The sequence below is a fragment of the Geotrypetes seraphini genome, chromosome 1 (assembly GCF_902459505.1).
Source record: "Geotrypetes seraphini chromosome 1, aGeoSer1.1, whole genome shotgun sequence".
In the NCBI taxonomy this organism is placed as follows: Eukaryota; Metazoa; Chordata; class Amphibia; order Gymnophiona; family Dermophiidae; genus Geotrypetes; species Geotrypetes seraphini.
In genome coordinates this window covers 25,185,778-25,207,013 of record NC_047084.1, presented here as the reverse complement: position 1 = coordinate 25,207,013, position 21,236 = coordinate 25,185,778, and the positions used below count along the sequence as shown (strand labels likewise).

General features: G+C 41.6%; 1 protein-coding gene across 2 annotated transcripts in view; it reads right to left on the bottom strand.

Moving 5' to 3' along the window:
• The window catches only part of UTP15 (UTP15 small subunit processome component), a 44,067-nt gene that overhangs the window by 22,333 nt on the left and 498 nt on the right, over positions 1-21,236 (bottom strand). Inside the window, exons 2-8 of one of the 2 annotated variants that reach the window (XM_033929264.1) lie at positions 17,128-17,291; positions 13,485-13,577; positions 12,930-13,114; positions 10,347-10,525; positions 9,145-9,270; positions 5,766-5,901; positions 4,470-4,554 (exon numbers count right to left, since the gene is read on the bottom strand). In XM_033929264.1, coding sequence (XP_033785155.1) covers positions 4,470-4,554; positions 5,766-5,901; positions 9,145-9,270; positions 10,347-10,525; positions 12,930-13,114; positions 13,485-13,577; positions 17,128-17,217 — 894 coding nt within the window. In that variant the 5' untranslated portion in view covers positions 17,218-17,291. Of the gene's footprint in view, positions 1-4,469; positions 4,555-5,765; positions 5,902-9,144; positions 9,271-10,346; positions 10,526-12,929; positions 13,115-13,484; positions 13,578-17,127; positions 17,292-21,236 lie in introns of those variants that run through there. The other variant, XM_033929265.1, reaches the window with a different exon arrangement.

Sequence of the window (21,236 nt, the reverse complement as noted above, 5' to 3'; positions counted from 1 at the left end):
AGTGGCTGCGGGGACCGTGCGATCGCTAGTGTTCCCGGCTCAAATTGGAAGGAGGGAGTGAAAGGGAAAAGGATTCTGGGCCAAGGGGATGAAGTCGGAAAGAAAAACCCACAGCAGGAAAGAAAGGGAAGGACTGGCAGGTGAGCCAGATGCTAGAAGCAGGGGGGGAGGGGAAGAAAGAAGGAAAAAAGCTAGATGGGGTTGAAAAGAAGAGACACACTGGTATGGAAGAGGAAGATAGGGGAAATCTGGACACAGGAAGGTAACAGAAAGAGGGGAAATTATGTGCATGGGGCATAGGGACAGAGACATAAAGGGGACATGCCATGGGGATGGTATATGGACACAGGGGGGGCAATGACAGATACATAGGGGAGATATTAGAAATGGAGAAAATAGGAGCACAGAAGCGAGATGGTTTGTGGGGATGGGACAGGGACCGAGCTCGCAGGCTCCAGTGGCTTGCACAAATTACATTGTAACGTGCCATGAAAATAAGAGGGAGGAAGGTAGATAGATAAGCCACGTGAGAGGAGCTGAAGGGTAGTAGAAAGGAACAGATGGTAAAGGAGGGAGGGAAGGGTGGTGGTGGAAAGGAATAGGACAGACATTGAAGGAGGGTGGAGAGGAACAGACCCCGAAGGGAAATGTGGAAGACACAGTGGGAAGAAGACAGATGCCAGACTATGCGGGAGCGGAGGGAAGAAGATGGGTGCTAGACCAATTGGGGGGGGGGGGTTAAGGGAGAGGCACAGGAACAGCAAATGGAAGACGCAGAGAGAAGACACACAGTGGATGGAAGGAATTCAATGAGAAGATGTGGAAAGCAGAAACAGACAACAAAGGTAGAAAAAAAAATTATATTTATTTATTTATTTTTTGCTTTAGGATAAAATAGTATATTAGTTGTGTTGATAAAAATTTATAAACAAAGCCCTGCCAGCTGAACATCTCTTTCTCTAGTTCAGCAGCAGGAACTTTGATTTATAAGAAAGGAATAAGCTAAATATTACAGTACTAAGGCTTATATGGATGCAGCGGGGACGGTGACGGGGCGGTGAATGGGATGGCAGTGGCGGTGACGGGGCGGTGAAAGAGATGGCGGTGACGGTGACGGGGCGGTGAAGGGAACGGCGGTGACGGGGCGGTGCAGAGGATGGTGGGCCGGTGACGGGGACAGATTTTTTCCCCGTGTCATTCTCTAATATGTAACACCCGGGGCCCATCATTTTTTGGCACCCCCCCCATCTGTAAGAAAAACATGATTTTTAGTAACAAACCACACGTCACACATGAGTACCTAGGAAAAGGCAGCATCTTACATATTGCAGTGAGCAGTACATCAATAAAACTAAACAAGCCAGACCAGCACAGATCAATCCTACACCGTCAATCCTAACAGAAAACCATGTCTTTTGAACAAACAGAACACAGAAAACACTTTCGCCTAGTATGGAATATGTCATCACAAACTAACCCCTCCCCCTTTTACAAAACTATAGTGTGGATTTTAGCCACGGTGGTAACAGCTGACCCTCATAGAAGTCTGAGCATCAGAGCTGCTACCACCATGGCTGGCGCTAAAAAACGCTCCACAGTTTTGTAAAAGGGGGGATAAAATAGAAATACACAGCTTCAATGCTCTAGCTCAGGTGTGCCCAAACTTTTTGGGCTTGCGAGCTACTTTAAAATAATAATAACAATAATAATAATAACAACAGTTTATATACCGCAGGACCGTGAAGTTCTATGCGGTTTACAATGAATTAGAAAGATTCTACAAATTGAATGGAACATTCATAGTTAGAGATTAGTGGTTAACAGTTTACAAGATCAGATTTGGGGGTGGGATTGTGTCTAAAATGTCCAAGTCAAAATGATCTACCAACAATAAAATTAAAAAACACAAAGCACACTATACGCTGAGAAAATGTTAATTATCATTCCTATTCTGGGGTTTTTTCAAAGAGGTCAAGGCAGATGACTCTATGCATTGTCACCTCAGTAACAACCATACAAAAATAGACAAATATACCCCCTTCCTTTTTATTTAACCACAATAGCAGTTTTTAGCGCAGGGAACTGCGCTAAATGCCCAGTGCTGCTCTTGACGCTCATAGGCTCCATGCGCTAAAAAACACTATTGCGGTTTAATAAAAGGGGGCCATAGTGCAAAATATAGACAGCATATATAAATTCAGACACATTTTGATCACTAAATTTAAAATAAAATAATTTTTCCTACCTTGTCTGGTGATTTCATGAGTCTCTGGTTGCACTTTCATCTTCTGACTGTGCATCCAATCTTTCTTCCCTTCTTTCAGCCTGTATGCTTCCTCTCCTCCAGACCTCATTCCCTCCCCCAACTTTTTCTTCCTCTCTCCCTGCCCTTTCTTTCTTTTTTCTCTCTTGATGCCCCCTTTCTTTTTTTCTGTTTCCTTTCTGTCTCCCTGCCTGCCCCCTTTCTTGCTCCCTACTCTCCACAAAGCCACTGCTGCCACCATTGGGGGAAACAGGCCCCAAAGCCACCACCGCAACCATCGGGGGAAACAGGCCCCAAAGCCACCGCCGCGGCTGCCCCAAGCTCTCTCTGCTTCCCACCGGGCCGACCAGCAATCCCCCAACGTCAATTCTGCCGTCGGAGAGGAAGTTCCGCCCAGCCAGGCAGCGATTGGCTGGCCCGAACTTCCTCTCCGACTGCAGCCTTAGGGCGGGTGCACAGCCAGGGTGGGACCCCCCCCCCTTGGTATGACACTGAAGACATGGCAGCGGCTCCTCTCACGAATCCCCACCTGCGTCGGAAGTCCAATGCAGTTGGGGATCTTGAGAGGAGCCGCCGCTGCATATTTCAACTTTAAAATACAGGCCGCTGCCGCTTCCTCTCACCTTCGCCCGCCCTCGAGTGAGCGACAGGAGAAAGCGTATGAGCGACGCCACTGAAAATAGTGAGCGATCGCTCATGCGCTCACCTTAGAGGGAACACTGATCAAGACCCTAAGGAGGGATTGAAAAGCTTTTTCCTATTCTTTATCAGTATAACATTTACCTAAAATAGCCTACCATTGCTTTTTATATTTCAAGGGTGCCTGAGAATGAGTCAATTGAGCTTTATAAAACCTCACTATACTTCCCTTCCACTACCCCTTATCATTGCTTTCTTAATAAGGGTGTCTTAAGAACACAAATCAGATAGGTCCTTTTTTAATTAAAGTTCTCTAGTTGTTTATATGGAAAGAGATCTCAGGGTTCCAGCCTGTATTCCTCTTTGAGTGTCTCGAATGGGATTATTGCCTCAACTTCAAAAACTAGTCCCAAGGTCATTAACCAGCTGTGATACCATCTAAGAGTGAACTGGGGCGATATAAATCACAGCTGATAGGATTCTTTCCTGGCTTTAAAAGAATGGTAATGCCCACTAGTCTCCAAGAATGGGGTAACACAGCTCCCTCTTCTAGGTATTAAGGTTTACATAGTAACACAGTGCATGCAAAGACCACTTAGCCTCCCAATCTACACTACTCTAGCTCTGATCATTACCTTTCCTTGCCCTCTGACGTAAAGATCTTCTGTCATCTGTCCAAGCCTGTACACCTGCAGAAGTCATGCTTTATTCTCTCTGTCATCCTGCCCCCATATTAGGCAACAAGTGTTCTTCCCCCTCCCCTTCCTCCACCAAATTTATTCCAAAGCCTTATTATGCTGTAAGCTTTGTGTTGATCGATTCTGTCCATATCTCCCTGGGAGCTCAACATAATCTTATTAATATACCATAAGCTGTTGCTGCTTCCCCCTTGGGATGCTCTATCATTCCAGGTAAATGAGCAAAAGCTTATACACCAAAACTAATACACAAGCTCCACCAACTTCTTTCTCTTACACCACTAGCCTCTGTCGCAAACATAGCTGAATTATGTCACAGTTTTACTTATTAAACACTTCTGCTGGCAGGCTGTGAAATCTGTTATTGTACCGACATAAGAATTATCACAAAAAGGATGCAGTAAGTGAACATTCCAGATCACAACAATGAGAATTCACAGGAGAGACTCATATGGTCTGATAAATACTAAGGGTTCCTTTTACGAAGGTGTGCTAACGATTTTAGCGCACCCACTGGATTAGCGTACGCTAGCCGAAAAACTACCGTCTGCTCAAGAGGAGGCGGTAGCGGCTTGCACACGCTATTCCGCACGTTAAGGCCCTAACGCACCTTCGTAAAAGGAGCCGTTAATCATTTTGGATAATTGCATTTGACTTATAAAAAGATATCAGAAGCTGTGAAAGATTCAGATTTTCTCCCAGACCAACAGAACTACTTGCAGTGAAAAAAATATTTAAATTTTCAACCAAAAGAAAAATCCCTCAGTAGCAAAAGTCCAAGGATAAATGAATTTTTTTCTGATATCATTTAGCAAGTTAACAAAATATTTCAATAGCAGTAATGAAAAAGTTCAAAATATTGAACTTACCGCCAGGGCCAAGCTAAGAATGGATGCTGCATAGTCAAAGCTATGTACCACTTTATAGTTAGTTGTGCTGTATACCTTAACATGTCTGCAAAGGAAAGTACTTCACATTACCTACCACAAAACTGACTTCAGAAAACTTTAGCAGCAGAAACAGAAGAACAAACTCCACAAGGTACAACAAACATCAAACACAATGGAGATGACCACAGGGTGCTGAAGAAATCTTTAATTCAAATGCTTAAAACCAGCAATGTTACTCCTGGGCATTTCTGTGTCATTGTTCTTGCAGATATTTTTTGAGTTGCGTAAACACCTGGGCACCTTACTTATTTACAATCACAACTGATGCAGGCCAAGAGGCTGAAACATGGTCATGTCGAGTCTGGTTTTAACTGTTTGAATATATCCAGTGGAACCTTAAGTTTATGAGCATAATTCGTTCCAGAAGCATGCTCGTAAACCAAGTTACTCATATATCAAAGCGAGTTTCCCCATAGAAAGTAAGGGAAACTTGCTTGATTCGTTCCACCTCCCATCCTCCCCCCCCCCGGCCCTGTTCCACCCCACCCCACCACATCCCCAAAAGATCCCCCCACCCCTGAGGCCACTGGTGCGCTTCCACATCTGCCCCCCCAAGAACCGGCATAGCCCCCCCCACACCTGCAAACACTGCCCCCTCTCCCCCGCGAACCGGCATCGCCCTCCCTTGCGAACGCCCACATCCCCGCCCGCCCAAACTGAAAGCTTACCCGCCTCAGAATATTGAAAGAACCCTGAATGGGTGAAAATGTAATACTCAATATTCTGAGGTTTGTTCCCATCTATAAATAGAGAAAAAAAGAGAAAATAAATTATCTCCAGTGTCATTTTGGTTTATTTTGGTGATTCTATATTTGTATTTAATTGATAGGTAACCATCAGATTTTTTTTTTACTTTCAGTAAAATCTAGTAAATTTTTTATTTTCAGAAAATTTGACAATGTCTTTGTCATTTAGATTTGCTTTGTTTACATTTATTTAGTTCTGTGGAATGGCAAGAAACACCCAAGGCCTGTGTGGACCAGTATTCAGAGTGAAGTGTCTTCCTTGTCTGAAAGTTTTTAGAAAGAAGTGAGCATTTGAACTCTTTTAGGATGCTTGAAAGGTGAGTGAAAAACAGATGCATCTCCAAAAGGAAATCTTTGTTTTTGTTCTCTCTCTCTCTCTATGCTGTGCCTCAGAGCTGCACTCGCTTCCCTGGACACTCACCACACAAAAAGTAGACTGGAACAGAATGTAAATAGAAACAATACTAACCTGTCTAATGAACCTGAGAGCAGTCGCTGCCCTGAGCTGCTCAGACAGAGACACGTCACTGTTTTATGGTGGTTTCTCAAGGACACCAGCAACTGTCCTCCCTTAAGCATGTCCCATACCTTGACATAGCGACCACCTTTAAAGGAACAAACAGACCATGCATTTACATCCATGTGAACAGTTCTTTCTTCATTTTGAGCTGTAGTGTGCATAGTTTCATTTATTTCAGGTGCTGAAACCCACAATTCCTACTGGTGTCAGCCACCATCTATTGAAGGACAGACTGTGGCATTGATTCTCAATCTACCCTCAAATGGCAATAATCCCTCTCCTCTCTTTTCTTTACACCAAAATCAGGTGTGAATCACCATTCTCATCCAGCAACAGGTGTTCTTGCAATAATCAGTTAATGCTCTCTCAAAAGTTTCTCATTGCAATGAAAGAAGATTCTTGGCACAGAATCCATCTATTATTTTCAACAGCACTTTTAATAAAAACAATATGTAAAATTAACATATCTTCAAGTTGAAAGACTATAACCTGGTCGATTTATTTGCTGCTCTTCACTCCACTCAATTAGACCTTCCCTGTCCCATTTCTCTTGGTAATATTTTGTAAGGGACACCAATATTGGTATCTATACGTACACAGCAGAACACTAAAGCCTTGTGATAGCCTTCTCATCATAGCACATTTATCACATTCTACTGTCTAAAAAATACAATTCAAAATGCATTAATGTACTTTTCATTGATTTTATACAATATACTCTATTATACTAGCAAAATGAAAGAAAATTATAGAATATACACAAAGTAATTAAGAATGAAACAACCAAATATTTAAAATGTGTAAGTCTTCATATTCCATATTTTTAATTTTTATATTTAATTTTTTATATTCTATTTTTGGGGGGGGTTTGTCACCAGGCTATCTTATTCCTCATTTTTCTTTTAGTCACTCTAATAAGAGCACACGTAGAGTGCATCTGTTCTCATATCCTTCCTAAAATCTTGTCATTACAAAAAGTTATTTGAGAGAACTTTCTAATCTCAGGCCGCTAAATTAAATTCATGGCTAGGAAAAATAATATTAGAGGCTTCTTCTTATTTAGATTTTAGAAAATTGTTAAAGACACAATTATTTGATAGGCTGGTATCTTAATGTATGTTGTTATTTTAACATATTGTATTAATTTGCTTGGCTTTACTATTTTATCTATTGTATTTTTATGCTCTGTAATTACTGCCTTTGTTGTGAGCTGCCTAGAATCCTCCCGGTATGGCGGCCTATAAAAATAAAATTATTATTATTATTGGTTCCATAACTCTCTTAAAGTCCACAATGATCCTGTATAAAGAATCAAGCTGCTTCTGTTCCATGAAGTAAATGTAAAGCAAGGTTTAAACATACTTGCTGGGGAAAGCTATATGAAAATTTCAGTGTGTTTAAATATCACTGTCAGAGTCGTCATTATAAATTGGAAACAGCTCAGCACCGCCAAGACACTGCTTTGATCATGTTGTTCCTGCAAAGCGAATATCCATGGCTTGAGGAAAGAGATGAGGAAGGCCACTAACGGCTAAAATTACCGTACTTTTAAAATGCTACAGGAAAAACATCTGTAAAACAGACATTACTTGAACAGGAGAGTGGCAAGAAGGAAACCACTGCTGAAGATGAGTCCTATGACACCCCAGATGGTGTCTGCAGAGAACCATTTAGGGGACATTCCATGCAGCGGAAGGTGGGATTTATGGTCTGGTGTGAACATAAGAATTGCTACTGCTGGGTCAGACCAGTGGTCCATCGTTCCCAGCAGTCTGCTCATGCAGCGGCCCTCTATCAGCAATCTAACTGAGACTAGCCCTACCCGAGTACGTTCTGGTTCAAAAGGAACTTGTCTAACTTTGTCTTGAATCCCTGGAGGGTGTTTTCCCTTATGACAGACTGAATACTAAGTGATACGTGTGACATAAAATAAACATAGCACATCCCCCGACACAATCTCTATGATAAAGCAAAGAGGTGTCTGCACTACGTTGTGGCAGTAGGGTCAGGAAGGTTAATGAATATTGGAAGAAAATATGGAGTAAACAGTTCTCCCTGGCCCCATCTGATGAGACAGACATGGGGGAAAGCCACTGCTTGCCCTGGATTGGTGGCAATGCTGCTACTATTTGAGTTTTTGCATGTACTTGTGACTTGGATTGGCCTCCATGAAAATGGGATACTGAGCTAGATGGACCATTGGTCTGACCCAGTAAGACTATTCTTATGTTCTTAAATAATGAAAGCTTTTTGATTTCTTAATTACTTTTTGAATGTGTCTTTAATTGTTCTTTCACATTGGAAGTGTAGAGTATGTGGTGTAGATCAGTGAAACAAACTCCTATTTAATGCACTCTGGACTGTATGTTTTAGACATGAAAAATTGCAACGGTATAAGAACTTTAGAGATCAACTGAATTTGACTTTTGATGCTGCAGTTGGCTCAAACTCTAGATTCACCCATGTTTCAGGTGTATTTTTGACTAAACTACCCCCCCCCCAAAAAAAAAAAAAAACAACAACAACAAAAAAGGGCTACATGCCACCTGTAGGCGCTCTCTGGGCCTACCTTAGAAACCCTAGTTGTCTAGTGACCTCATTGGAACAGGAGCAATTCCAAGTTGCTTCTATTCATGCCGGACATGGAGCTGGGAATTGCTTCTGCCCCAATGAGACTACCAGGGCTTCCATGCCAGGCTCAGGGAAGAGCCTATGAATGGTAGGGAGGACAGCAGCTTTCGGTCTGAAGGAGGGGATCAGAGAGCAGTGCTGCCTTCTTTGGCTTTGCTCAAAACTGTGCAGCAAATTTCATTTGTAGATTCTGTCTCGGTAAAACTGACAATCTGTTTCAGGTCGCCCTTTAAAATGCTTATAGGCACTATAAGGGATCTGTAATAACTAACAAAAAAGATGACAATGCCTGGAAAGGCCCATTAGCAGAGGTGGTGGAGAACAGCACTGTAACAGAATATAAACATGTTTGGAACAGATGCCTTGAATTTAGGGTCACAATGTTCAAGAGCAACTAAAACATTCAGAATCTGGTACCTTAAATAGCCTTCACTTATGAGTTAGAATAAAAGAATGCGTGTAGAAATATGGAAGTAAAATGAGGACAATACTAATATCAGCCCTAAATATACTAAGAAATTGTTCCTACATATGACAACTAGAACAGAATAATAATGGCCTGAATCTATCTTTTTTTTTAAAATGCTAATCTCTTAAAAACAGTAACAGCGAAAGAGAGAGAGAGAAAAAGACAACCAAGATTACACAGCCCACCTATCTGCCTATGAAGCTCTGGCATGAGTATGTGCTAAAATACCTGCTGAGACAAGCAGTGCCTCGGAGGGGTAGAAAAGTACACTCTCCACAGGCTGACCGTGCTCCATGCTCATTACACTTCTTTCTGTCCGAGCATCAAACACCTTCACCGTGTGATCATAGGAGCCTGCCAAAAACAGCCACAAAAAGGGAAGCAGGTTAGTATTTTACTGAGCAAATGTGCACCATACATCAGTGTGTGGAAATATTACAAGTGATCAGCCAAGACCCAGCATGGATCAAAGCAGCAGCAATACCCATGCTCTGGATTTTAGGTCAGGTGTTCCCCATGTCTCTTTATCCATGGAACAGTTCTCATTTATTTGGTTTAAGGTATTATTTAGCTTCATTAAAACATATTGGGGTCTATTTACTAAGTTGTGTTAGCTATTAACATGCACTCTCCCTCCAGACATTCTTCTCCTCATCCCCTAAAATCTCTAAAGCCTCTTTCCCTCTTATTACTTCCTCTCTTCCTCCAGGCACTCTTGTCCCTACACTTTTCCGCCTTGCCTTGTATAACATGCCTTGCCATGTGAATTGTAGGATTGCAGGATGTATTTGGGAAGCCCAGGAAATGATTTCTTCCACTTTTGGTTGATGGGGAAAATGCTCAGTATATAGGGCCATGTGTGTTTTTAAGTTATAATTACTTTATTTGATATACTGCAATTATTAACAAAAATGTTAAACCATACAGCTCTAGAGGTAAGTTTAATCTGATATCTCCTGATGGGAGTCTAAATCTTGCCATTCAGACTACAGTGGTCCATTCAGACTGGGTGGATGGAAAAACCAAGTGAAGAAATGAAGGGAGGGGAAAAGCATTGCCCGATTCCCCTTGCTGCAAGATACCTGAGGCAGCTACCCTGTTCGCCACCCCTAATCCTAGTTTGGAGTTAAAAAGTTTGCAAATTACAAAGTCCAATCAATTATCTGCTATGAAGGGAATATTTCTTCCCCCTTGCCTTAAGTTTCAAGTTTAACTACTGCCTTTGTTGTACAACCAAAGTGGTTTACATTATTTGCAGGCAATTCTCTGTCCCTAGTGGGCTCACAGTCTAAGTTGAGGCAATGGAGCGTAAAGTGACTTCCCCAGAGTCACAAGGAGCCATAGTGGAAACAGAACACAGTTCCCCAGGTCTCAGGCCACTGTGCTAAATATTACAGTAGTCCTCCAGCTGTTCTTCAGAGACAACATACCTGTTACAAAGAGATCTGCATTCAGCTTGCTTGTACAGCCACACCTGATGTAATCTGTATGTTCCCTGTACGACATGATTTCCGTTGCATTTGGAATATCCCACAGCTTGGATGTATAATCATCTGAGCCAGATACTATCCGATATTTATCAGATGTGAAGCCTACCACATGAGCTGCTCTGGAAATAAAACAAAAAGGGGGGAAAAAAGGGACAACAATAACAATTAAAACAAAACCAAAACAAGCAAAGACCAGTAAAAACAAAGAACAAGAGAAAACTAACATCTTCAGGCAGAGGAGAGGGCTAAATGGAGCAACTATGGTGGCTTTATTTCCAGCACACTAAATATCATTTTCAGACCGTGACCAAATATATATTCTCTTTTCATTCTAGGAATATGGAAGAAGGGGTTTTCCAGTATTTACCCTTCAGAAAAAAATCTGGGTGCCTCATGTCCACCAAGCATGTAGGGAAGGAAACCTGTGTCAGATCATGATCCAATGAATGCTGGGACACTAAAATCAGATACTAATTTCCCAAACCTATAGAACTGCAACAAAAGGAAAAGTAGGCAGCAGCAACAACTTGGTGACAGTTCACCGTGTATATTAGAGAGCTGCATGGCAATGGAGACTGTGAGAATCCCATGTAACATGCGGGATTTCCGTGAGTATGGAAGAAGTTGCCATGGGATTCCCACAGAAGCATAGTCAAGACCGTTGGTGACTCCAGAATGAGGCTTGGAATGCACTGAGAGAGACAACTGGAGCACCAGAATGAGGCTTGGAAAGCCCAGAGAAGCAGCCAAAATCGCTGGCAACAGCTTCTGCGTCAAGAGAACGTCCCGATCTTAACTCCAGGATCGATGAAGAACAGATCTGTGAATCTGAGTTTCTAGATTGCAACTGAACCATGACTGATTGGCTGAAGGTCGGGCGGGTCCATAGTAGGCACGTACAGGCAATCATTCCGTTTGTTAATTGGTGGAGATACTGTATATATCTTTTCATCTTTAAACAAGATAAAGCTGATGCTATGCTCTGGGTACTTGGTCAAAAGCTGCTTGCACTGTTTCAGGCATGTGTCTTTGTTGTGTAAAGTTAACTCTTGGGCACGACGCTTTTTAAGACACTTTAATTTCAGATCGTCGTGAATTATCCTACCCACAGTTGTCTGGCTTATTCCTGTTTCTCTTGCTATTTGGTGAGATGTTCAGTGTGTTTGCGGAGTGTCTTCCTGGCTCAGTAGAAGATCGCATACATCAATGTGCTTTTGTGTGCGAATTGAGCACAGTTGTCCACAGTGCCCATTGCTCAGATCTTGTGTAGCAGCACCTCAAGGCTGTTTTTGTTCCAACCCTTCTATGGGAACTCTTTCGACAATCGTCAACTGCTATAACCTTTTAGCAGTACCAAGTTTTTTCATCAGAATTTGATCTTCTGCGGTGAAAATAATTGTGATACAGAGACTGCTTACAAACTACTGTCTGCTTCTGCACAAGATTGTGTTGTGCAGTGGGAAATATTTGCAACATTTTACATCAACTTCATTCAAGACACAACACACTAAATTTCATAAGAATCAATGGAGTGTCAAGTGACTTGCCCAGAGACACAAGGAGCTGCAGTGCGAATTGAACCCAGTTCCTCAGGTGCTCAGGCCCCTGCACTAACCACCAGGCTACTCCTAGGTCTATAAAATACTGAGTAGATATGAATCGCTTGTTTACTCTTTTCAAAAATACTAGGACTAGGGGGCATTCAATAAAGCTATTAAGTAGCAGGTTTAAAATAAACTGGAGAAAATACTTCTTCATACAACATGTAATTAAAATAGAGTTTATTGCCAGATTATGTGGTGAAAGTAGTTAGCTTAGCAGGATTTTAAAAGGGTATGGTTAATTTCTAGAAACAAAAGTCCATAAGCCATTATTAAGATGGACTTGGGGAAATGCACTGCTTATTCCTAGGATAAAACAGCATAAAATCTGTTTTACTCTTTGCCTGGGTTGAACACTATTGGAAACAGGATACTGGGCTTGATGAAATTCTTATGCTCTTATAATCCACCTTTATCACTTCAGCAAGTCAAGCCAGAGCACAATAAAACAAAATAAAAGAAAGGAGTGCCCACAATAGGGGATGGCTGGCGACAGGTGAAATTTATGTTGCCATGCAATTCTCTAATGAATAATTAGGTGCACACATTTACACCTGCTTGAGAGCAGGTGAGACTATCTGGATCTGCAAGGTGCCCATGGTTTCTGCCACTTTTACTGGTATTTTATGAAGATGCATAGACCCTATATGTCTTTATAAAATAGGGGCAACATGAGCACCTATTTGTTCTCTTAAACCAAACACCCTATTATGCACCACAGCAGGTGGTTAAAAATGAGACTGAAGAGGTAGCATACAGCATTCATGAATGCACATCCCATAGGTAGAGGGGTGTATGTACCGAGAACATCAACTGTAAGGAATGTTAGGATACCTTCTATTTATTACATAGATCCAAAACATTCATTTGCATTTGAACTGTACCTAACAGAAAGCTTATAAAGATAAGAAAACAATCTTACTTGCTATGACCATCAAACTGCCTTAATGCTGCTTTCCCACCAATATCAAAAAGTCGGACCACACCATCCTCACTGCCAGCAACCAGCAGCCTCCCATCATCTCGAAATGTACCACAATATGCTGTGTTTTTGAAGCGTGAGAAGGTTTTTATGGGTTCCTGGGAGTATCGACCATAAACATGGATCTGCAAATAGAACATGTGATTACCCCACATGCTGACAGACATGCTGGAAACAATGGATTTTTAATCATACTGTGACTTTGTATTTTCCTCTAACTGACATATGTCTTCTTTTAAAATGTTTATTTTATTATGTATGGAAATTTGTGAGCCGCCTTGGATAAAGACAGATTTAAAATGTCTTAAATAAATAAATTTGTATTTTATCAGATACAAACAATACGGTACTGAAAAAAAAAAAAAAAGACATTACGTACTGCCAGGAACTTACAGTCTAATCAAGACCTACAAATCAAAATCACAAAGCCTTAACTGAGAAGAATGAAAGCAGATAGGTATCACTGAGCAGAGCTTGCATGCTGATCAAACTCACCCTTGAAGAAGCTGTGACTGCATAGTTATAGGGAGCAAGTGGAGAAAAGTCAACTTTGGTCACTGCACCAAACTCCTTTATCTGAATGGGAGGCTAAAGAAAGCAAAAAGTAAAACAGATTTTTCTTCCATGCAAAGAAAGAGAGTAGCTATTTATTGTACTGAATTACTTTAGACTTTGGTTCCTTACTCAAAGCACTTTACTTACATGCAGGTTCTACATGAAAAATTAAAGTTTACTTGGGTGTTATCCTGGATGAGCTTATACATTTTAGGCCCCACATGAGGAATATTTCTACATAGATGAAAAATCATTATTCAGTGTGTCAGACTTTTATGTTATGTTAGTTTCAGTATTAGATTATTATAGTTCAGTTATATCAATCTTTCAATTACCTTATTAAAGGCAATTGCTTAAAAATGCTGTAGAGTTTGGTTGTAAGTCTAGAGAATGTCATTATCTGGCACCGTCCAGGAGTTGCACACATTCCATGGTTGTGAATTGAGGTCAAGGCTACAGAAAGATTGATGATTGCTGCTATAAAGAACTTCTAAATTTAAAGGCAAATTCCCTTCCCTGCTTTTGAATTTAAGTAGCAGTAAGATAAGTGGGCGAGAGAAGTCTCGGTTGGTTCCTAGATTTGAAGAAAATTCGTCAAAGTCAATTTGAGTTTCATTTTAAAATATTTAAATATTTAAATAATGCAGGTGCAGTTTGGATTCAATGCCCAGCACATTGCAGGAAACCATGGTATTATATTTTGAAACAGTGCTGGATATCAGTACAGACCATTTCTTGGCTACAGTCACCAAGTATTTAAGAGGTTAGACAGGAAAGTGTCTGCTCTACACACTCTGTGATTGACAGTTTCTTCATTTTTTTTCAAGAGATGCTCCTTCCCCAAACTATAACCTTGTGATATTCTTTCCAGATCATGAACTGATCGTGCTCTCTGTAACTTTCTTTTACAACTACCAGGCAAATTAATACTTAGTTAACCCCTATCAATATGGTTTTCACAAGGCTCACAATGCAGAAACATTTCCTTTGTCTATTGAGAATGTCTTATGGCAAGGTTTAGAATCTGACAGATTTACAAGTACAGTTTTGTTATGGTTCTCTTTGTCTCTCACTCAAACACATGAAGGTCCATTTACAGAACTCATACTCTATTGTCACCCCCTTTTTAATGGTGTGCTCCAGGCTTCTGCCCTGTCAGCTCTATTATTCAGTCTATGGGGTATGTCTACTAAAGTGCACTAGCAAATGGACTTAGCATGGGATTTTACTGCACGCTAAGCTGATTACTAGTGCACCTAGGAAATCAAGCAATTTCCGGTATTTCTCTTTCAGATCATATGCTAATGTTCGCATTAGTGTGCATAATCTGAGAAAAATTGATGGGGGAAGCACTTCCTGCCTATTTAGGAGGCGCTAAGAGCTCCCACTTTATGAATGTGCTAACCAGTTAGCACACAGTAATCAGAGCATTGGAAACTTTAGTAAGGGCAGTTTCCATGGAATACAGCAGGTGAAAGTCTGACTGAAGCGGATCCAGAATAGCATGGGATGAGAGGAAGTCCAAGCAACAGCGGTGAACAGCACGTTCAGGGGAACAGGGAGATGAGGCGATAGTTGGAGTGACATGTGGTGTCCAGTGAGGGTTTCTTGAGGAGGGGTGTGACAACAGTATGTTTGAAGGCATCAGGGACAGTTGCAGTGGAGAGCGATAGGTTGAGGATGTGACATATAGGAGGGATGACAGAGGGTGAGATAGCACAGAGTAGGTGAGTGGGAATCAGATCGGAGGAGCAGGTAGTGGGTTTGGAGGATGAGAGATGTGTGGTTTCCTCCTCAGTGCTCTGAGAAAGCGAGAGGGTGGCAGGTGTTGAGGGGAGGTTAGTAGAAGAGGCAGAAGGATGGAGGGGAGGGAGAAGCAGCTTGGTTGAGAGTTCAAGGTGAATCTTCTGAATCTTATTGTAGAAGAACTCTGCCATTGTTTGGGGAAAAACTGAAGGAGGATGCTTTGAGTAGGGAGTTTAGTGTGGTAAAGAGATGGCAAGGATTGGAGCTAAGAGAACTGATTAAGCGGATATAGTATTCTTGTTTGGCCAGCGAGAGGGCAGACTGGAATGATATCAGCATGAATTTGTACAAGAATGAACTTCACTCTTAAACCAGGGCATATGGAGTATGATCTCAGACTATCAAATTTACTGCCAATGCTCACCTCTTTGAACAGGGCTGTGGAGTCAGAGTCGGAGACAATTTTGGGTACCTGGAGTCGGAGTCGATAAAAATGTACCGACTCTTACTCCTGATAAATTTAAATTATAATTTTAAAAATACAGAGAGTTCAAATGTCCCATTTCACAAACAACAGTCATAATTAACACATTGTTTGTGGGCATTTTCGCTGATCTACGCCGAAAAGCAGACAAATTTTTTAAATGTTGCACGGGAAATTATGTTTCGCGTAAAATTGCTGTAACTTTTGAAACATTGCTTATTTTTGAATAAAACTTTCAGTTTCTTTTCTTATATTGAATTCAGTAAAGCGACGTCAAATATGCGTGAAAGATAAACAACCAGAAAATGTCCAAATAAAGAGATTCTAGCAGGAGTTTTTTAAAAGAATTAATAAAAGTAGAAGAAAAGTATGATCACTCATCGAAACTGACTGTAGAAAAAGCCATCCTTGTTTATCCCGAGATTATTAGTGATGTGGCTAGAACCATAACAGCAATGCCATCCACCCAAGTCAGTGCTGAAAGACTATTTCAGCTCTAAAAATAATCAAGTCAGATTTAAGAGCTTCTATGAAAGAGGATCTGGCAGAAGCAATTCTGTTTCTAACTATATTGAGTTAGTTTTGGATTGCATTTAACAGCTATTCTACTCTACAACTATATTCCAAGTTTAATATATAAACTGTTTTAGGTTTTCCAGCTTTTGTTTTTGTTCATGTAGTTAAGCTTTGTTTTTGTTTTAAAACTACCAAAGAATGTGGTTTAAATTTTTAAACTGGTAAAGTTCCTGTTCCTGATTTTTATGCATGCTATTCTATTACTTTATAGCCATTTGATAAAAACAATAAATAAAACCTTATTGAGTTTCATTTTTTTAGTTTAAACTGGCCAATACAGTAGAGCATCAGCTTCCTAGCCAGTCTGTGGTTAAATGGCGTGTATGTTGCCTTCCTTCAATCAACGTGGAAAATACATTAGCATATTAAATACAGAGGAGTCGGAGTCGTGGGTACCAGAAAGTGAGGAGTCTGAGTCGAAGGATTTATCTACCGACTCCACAGCCCTGTGTTTGAAGCTTTCTGTGTTGATTCTATTACATATATTATTTTGTAATCTGCCTAGTAGTAGAGAGACTAGAAAAAAAATAAATGAATAAATGTGATCAAAACACACACTTTCCCCATCTTCAGACATTTCAACAGTTTGAAAGTCCATGAATTTTTAGCTGTAAAGTGCCAGCCTTAGCTATATAATATCTCACAGGTTTACCTGCATCACTGAGGAAGCAAGTGAACCGTACTACTAATAATGCTTTTTGTAAAATCCATTCAACATTTTGTATTGAACAGATAAAGACAAAATTGAACTAAACTGACAGCAGTCACAATCCTCACCTTGTAATGCTTCCAGTACAGAGTGTCTTGTGTTATTTTCTCACCAAGTTTAGGATAAGAGAGAATAGCTAGAGGCTTGTAGCTAGCCATTTCTCTAAATGATCAAGTTTTCCAACAAAGCATGGGGAAGTTCTTTCATGAAGTCAATACAGCCCAAGTGTACTCTGAAATAAAAGAAATAGGTAGCAAAAGCCTAACTTTTGATATATTGCCTATTTTACCAAGCAAGTCAAAGCAGTTTACAATAAAATTATATATAAACAAAAAAGCAGAAATCTATAAAATAAAGATACATTCATTCAAGAAGGTACATAAATAAATACTCTCTCATTTTAGTATAAAGCCAAAAATTCTTAAACAAAAAGATCATAACACTTTGATTACATAACAACAACAAAATGATATAAATCTATGACACACTACAACTAGCTCTGGATGTGCATCAAAAAGGGATCAGTGGTAACCCAACAAGAAAATCAATATATTTCCAACTATAATAAGATATTAAATTCTCTCAAGAGAAGATTCCTCTTACTAATCATTTTTATAGTGCTACTAGACGTATACATTACTATACAGTAAACACATATGAGACAATCCTTGTTCGACAGATCTTACAATCTAATCAAGACAGATAATCGGGACAAATTAGGGATTAGGGAATTACTTACTATGGGAATGATTAAAACAGACATGGATACTGAATAGAGAATGAAATAGGGACAAATTTTTCCCCATCACATCCATGTGAGTTTTGTCGCTGCCCCTGTCCTATTCCTGTAAACTCTGTCTTACCCGCACAAGCCTCAAATACTGTATATACTCTAATATAAACTGGGATTAGGGCCAAAAATGGGGGTCCCAGTTTATATTCAGGTCAGCATCCAGCACATACCCGCCCCGCTCCCAGACTTATTGCAGGCTTCTGCCGGGCCGCCGGGCTCTGCACCCTATCCCCCCACCCTGTCCATCTTATCTCCTCTGCCACTGGAATCCCTGGTGGTCCAGAGGTATAGCGGGCAGAAGCAAGCTTTCCACACTCCTGCCCTACTGCTAACCCGGTCGGTCACTGCCGCCAGTTCCGGCTTCAGCCACAAGGCGGTACTGAGCGGGAGCACTGCTGGTCGGCGCTGATCAGCTTCCTGAATGGCTCCCGCACTATGTGGAAATGGATAGGGAGCCAATAAAGTGATTCGAGGAGAGGGTTAATGTGAGCATAGTAACACTGGTGGAATATAAGTCGTGCAGCAGAATTTTGAACAGATTGAAGGGAAGAGAAATGGTTTAGTGGGAGACCTATGAAAAGCAATTTGGGGTAATCTAGACATGAGATGATACATGCGTGGATACAGGTTTTGGTAGTATGCTCAGAAAGAAAGGACACATTTTGTGATGTTATTGATATGTTTTAGCTGTCTGTTGGATTTGTGCAGAGAGAGAGAGAGAGAGAGAGAGAGAGAGAGAGAGAGAGAGAGAGAGAGGAGTTAAAGATGACACAAAGGTTATGAGGTGACGAGATAGGGAAGATGAGGAGTGTTATCTACAGAAACAGAGCATGGGGAAGAGAAGAGGTGGGTTTAGATGGAAAGATAAGCAGCTCAGTCTTGGCCATGTTCAATTTTAGATGGCTGTGAGACATCCAGGCCACAGTGTCAGACAGGCAGGCTGAAACTTGGGCCTGGATTCCCTCTGCAATTTCTGGTGTGGAGAGGTAGACCTGGGAGTCATCAGCATAAAGATGACACTGCCGGTTCACAGGTGTAAAAAGGTTGAAAAACACTGATGTAAAGTATACCGGCTTTCTTTTTCGCCCAGCCGTACGCGTTCAAAAAGCTGCGCTTGCGCGGCTGCTCGAGTTGATCAATCTTCTCCTCTCTTACAACTTCCTGTTTCTGGTTGCTTCAGAGGAGAACATTGAACAAATGAGCACCCGCACGTGCGGCTGGGTGATAAAGAAAGCCGGCATATTCTACATCTAAGGTGAGATGGAGGGAGAGAGATGGCGGAACACTGCAATCGGTCGGGTGTCTGCTGTTTTTGTATCACTGCCTGCCTGCGCTCACGTTCCAGATCCTCCTGCATTTTTAGTGTGCACAACTGACCCGATTCGAGCTATAGGTGAACATGGGGGACACGTCATTGCAAGGGAGGACAAGTCAATTGATTTATTTTATGTTCTGTTTTTACTACAGGGCAGAGGCACTGAAACAGATTCTCAGTGCAGTAGTAGTAGTGGCAGGACTCTCTTCTGTCTTCATGGTGTTTCGCAGTACTGAGGCTTATATGGATGCTGTGGGGACGGTGACGGGGCGGTGAATGGGATGGCAGTGGCGGTGACAGGGCGGTGAAAGGGATGACGGTGACGGGGCGATGAACGGAACGGCGGTGATGGTGACGGGGCGGTGCAGCAGATGGTGGGCCGGGGACAGATTTTTTTTCCCCGTGTCATTCTCTAGATTCATCCTTTTTGTCCTCTACTGCCAACTGTCTGTTAAAATTAAATTGTAAGCTCTTTCAAGCAGAGACTGTCTCTTCCATGTTAATGTGCAGTGCTACATGTGTCTCGTAGCACTATGGAAATGACAAGTAGTAGTATATATTTTTGAGCAGGAAATGGTTCAAAATTTCCTGTTCAAAAATATGGAGATGGAGACATCCAGCATGAACAGCCATTTTACAAACTGGAACATCCAAATTATGAACAGAGGAAAACAAGAGACATGGACATCTATCTGTAAGGCAGCATTCTTAGTAAATGGCCACACACACAGCCATGCAGAACAGAGTTTAATGCAGAGGACTGTAAACCAACGGTCCCAGGTTCAAATCCCACTCTAATTCTGGGGCAGGCCAAAGGCAGCAGAGGCTCACCTCACTGAGCTGCTGGCGGCCCAAAGAAAACTGAATTGCAGAGTTGAGGAGGTAAGAAGGGGAAACCCACCTGACTCTTGTGTAAGCTAGCCCTGCCAAACTGGGTGAACTTGCGGGGCTGGTGAGAGAGCCTTTGTATGCAAACAATCAGTGGTGTAGTAAGGGGGGGGGGCAATCCACCCCGGGCACCCTCTTCGTGGGGGTGTCAGCACCCGTCCTCCTCTCTGCCCTCCCCCCCACTACCGCACACGCCACTTCCCTTCCCCTATACCTTTTTAACATTCGCAGTGCGAGCAGCAACCCCAACCTGACCTTACAAGCCCTTAATTGCCTCTTCAGATATAAGTGCTTTTTCTTAAGCATCTATTCTCCCCCGAGGACAAGCAGGATATCATTATCCTCGTGCCTATATGGCATTGCAATGTATTCCATATAAATGGTTTAATGAGAAGGCACAAGGTGTGGAGACAAGAGCCTTCAGTTCAGAAGTGTGTAAATAGCAGGAGGTGACATAAGGGATAAGCAACAGGAGAGAGATGTTTTAAAAACCAGGGTTAAGATATTGAATTAAATACATACAAATACTAGGAGCAAGTGTTCAGAAATTAAAAGGAGTAAAAGAAAGTCAAAGGACAAGCTCTGTCTTTGGCAGTGTTCAAATCTAGGCTAAAATCACATTTTTTTCAGGACTGTGAGAAATTCCCTAACTCCTATTTATCTGTTTTGATTAGATTGTAAACTCTATCGAGCAGGGATTGTCGCTTACATTTGGCAGCGCTATAAAAATGATAAGTAGTAGTAGAAGCACTCATGGCTGGAGTCGTAGGGAGAGACGCTACCATGGGAGAATAATGAGGGAGATGCTGGGAAGGGGGAACACTGAGAAAGACAGTGGATCCAGGGAGGGGGAGAGAGATGAAATACCATGGAGACGGAGGTAGGGGAGAGAAGAGATAAATATTGGTCTTGGGGTAAGGGTACAGGAGAAAGACTGAAGAGAAACTGGATGGGGGCAGAATATGGAGAAAAAGATAGAATAGCCTTGGAGGCAAGGGAAGGAAAGAAGGATACAGCTGGGACTGATAGGGTGATAAGATACAGTGGGGAGTTGATGGCTAAAAAGGCACAGAAGAAGGAAAGGGCGGGAGGGGGGGATAAGGAAATTGATGAAAGGAGATGGGGTGGCATTGGTGAAGGGGAGGGGCGTGGGTGGGGTCATGTGTCCTCTTTTTTGTGTT